General features: G+C 34.8%; 1 protein-coding gene across 1 annotated transcript; it reads left to right on the forward strand.

Moving 5' to 3' along the window:
• The first annotated feature begins 568 nt into the window (after positions 1-568).
• LOC138913621 (uncharacterized) lies at positions 569-1969 on the forward strand. Its single transcript, XM_070217716.1, has 5 exons — positions 569-841; positions 907-1220; positions 1276-1414; positions 1482-1603; positions 1668-1969. Exons 2-5 carry the CDS (start codon positions 1205-1207, stop codon positions 1817-1819), a joined length of 429 nt encoding a protein of 142 aa, XP_070073817.1. The 5' UTR covers positions 569-841; positions 907-1204; the 3' UTR covers positions 1820-1969.
• Positions 1970-2837: the final 868 nt, after the last annotated feature.

The raw sequence follows: 2837 nt of genomic DNA on the forward strand, positions 1-2837 counted from the left end.
AAAGCTTGAACTTGGACTCTGCATCCCGTTAAATGTTATTCTAATTTTAGTCAACATTTAACAAAATACCACTACTTTTTGATGTCTTTAGTTAGTCCACTTAATCTAAAGAAGCTTTTCCTCTTGCTCTGAAGAATTCGGGATTATTGAGAATCGATTTAAATGTCAAACGAACTATAAGAAAAATGTCCTTAGCTAGGAAGAGAAAGTATCCACACAATCAGTTCCTCTTCTTCTTAAGAATTCGCGGTTTTTGGAGAACGGATTTAAATATCCAACAAAGTATAAGAAAAGCTTCGATACTGAAATCGATTTTTTTAGAACTGCGAATTCTTAGGAACAAGTAAAACTTTAGATTTTGTGTACCATTCTCTACTTACCTAAAGCCCTGGACTTATACGTGGTAGAAGCATAAAAGGAAGAAATTTTATTAAAAAATTAATTTCTTATGGAAAACTGTAATATATTCAGTATAATGTAGCTCCCAGCTCTCAGCTCTACTATAGTTTTTTTACTATAGTAAAATATTTATTTGCTATAGTAAGATCTAGAAAATAGCTAGAGCAGCTTTGCTATTGTATTCAAAGTGTGTTCATATATATAGTCATATATTATAGTCACAGCGGAACTCTCTGCTTCTAAAGTGAATAAAAAAGAAAAAAATGGCGAAAAACAAAGATTCTAAGGATATTTTAAGAAGGTTTAATGATTGGAATAAAACGCAAGTGCAGTGCCAAATTTGTAGTAGGATTTTAAAGAAGGAGAGAATATACAATCTGAAGAAACACTTAGCTGACGTCCATAAAATTACACCGGATAACACCAGTGTAAAAACTGATAAGTACATAAAAAAACGAACTATTAAAGTTGAAATAAATAAACAACAACTAATACGGTCATACATAGGACTCGTTACGGAAAACCATATACCTTTTAATATATTAGACTCAAAAAACATGAAAATTATAATTGAACCTATTTGTCAAGGCCTTAACACTAAAGGCCTATTTCCACTAGGGTGGAGTTATGGGGTTATTGACAAAACCCTGTTTTTTTTTACATAGTTTTTGTATAGGCACCTAGAGCAGGGAAAAAGTAGGGTACATTTAGGGTCTTTGGTATATTTGGTATATTTCGTATTTGTTTTCCTATCGTTGACGGTTCATACCTAGTGAAAAATTTAAGCAAAGCTGTTCTGATTACCATGTCGAAACAAAAAGGTAAGAAAATATATTTATTTATTTATTTTATTAATTATTTTAAAGCCATTATTAGGTTCCCGATTTGTGTGGCCGAATGAGGCCGTCCTAAAGAACACGCACATATACAAGGATATGGCCAACAGCCTTAAGGATTTCGGCCGATCACATGTGGAGGTAAAACAAAAAATGGAAAACATTAAGAAAAAATACAGGTATGTAACTTTAAATAGGGATACCCCTAACATAAATTAACATTTTTGTTCTTCGACCTGCTTTCAGAATCGAACTGGCGAAGGTTAGACCTTCGGGAGGTACCCCCTCCACATGGGAGTATTTCGAGCGGGTGGCTATCCTGATGCAAGGGTCGCGAGCAGTGGATGTGCACCCAACTGACAGCACAGGTAACGCATACCGCAGTAAACATAAGAATTACTCAATTATACTAATAAATTGACATTTTTGCAGACTCTCAATCTTCGGCAGCGATGGACAAGGCGACGAAATGGACGAAAGCACTGCCACTGACTTTGATGGCCCCTCGGGCTCCCAAACAAAGCGTCGCAAAACAAGTAAGGACGATGAATTCCTTCAAATTTAAAAAAGGAAGCTGGAAGTAATGGGAGAAATTGCCAAAGAATCTGCCGATTTTCATCGCAAGGGGCTGGGTTTACTACAGACGCGTGCCTCGGACGAAGATTAATACAAAATAAATAAATTAAAATAGTATTTGTTTTAGTAATTTTTATTTATCCAAAGTATTAGGCAATTAGGCATTACGATTTAAGAATTCCATTGCAAGGGCTCTTCGTATCGTTTCTGCTCTTTCATTTGTATTTCCTAGCCAAAGCTCGTGCTCCGGAGTATCCTGTCTTTGGACTAATTCAGCGTCTTGCTGCCATGACTCTGGCACAAAGCTGTTGTGGGCGATACAGAAGTTATGCAGGATGCACACTCAGAACAAAACCAAGCACATTGTGCTTGTTTCAAGCCCAAATGGTCTTGAAAGGGCGACAGGTACGAAATGGGCTTGTTTTTTCATTTCAAGAACGTTTTATTCTTAAACCGACATTCTTAATTTGAGAACATTTTCGGGCGTAATTAAGTATGAAATGTTCTTGAACCCAGAATTAAAAGAGTGAAGGGTTAATATTATTATTTGTACAAATTTAATCCGATTTACTTGTAAATGAGGTATAAGCTATGCTCAAATGAAGTATGAAATATTCTTAAACTAATAGTATAAATCATTGTGTTGTTTTATTAGTTAACAATACTTATTTTGTATAATCTTAAACTTAATTACTCATAAATGTATAAAGATTTGTAGATAAAAATGTGTTTTATACTTACGAAACATTTTTCTTAAAATCACATACCTCTCCCAGGATTCGATCCCGCAACCTCACTCACCACAGTCGGACGTTCTAACAGCTCGGCCACGCTCGCTCTTACGCGGCGATGACCAAAAAACCTACATAAGTACTTTTATTTGCATACTTAATTTAAGTACAACGTGTACTTGTTTTGAGAATTTAATTCTTAGTTTTAAATAATATAAAACAAAAACACCTCTTAACAAGTTAAAAATGGAGTGACACAAAATCCGTAATTTGCTATTTTCTCCCCGATTTAAAC

This window comes from Drosophila takahashii, chromosome 3R, assembly GCF_030179915.1.
Source record: "Drosophila takahashii strain IR98-3 E-12201 chromosome 3R, DtakHiC1v2, whole genome shotgun sequence".
Classification (NCBI taxonomy): Eukaryota; Metazoa; Arthropoda; class Insecta; order Diptera; family Drosophilidae; genus Drosophila; species Drosophila takahashii.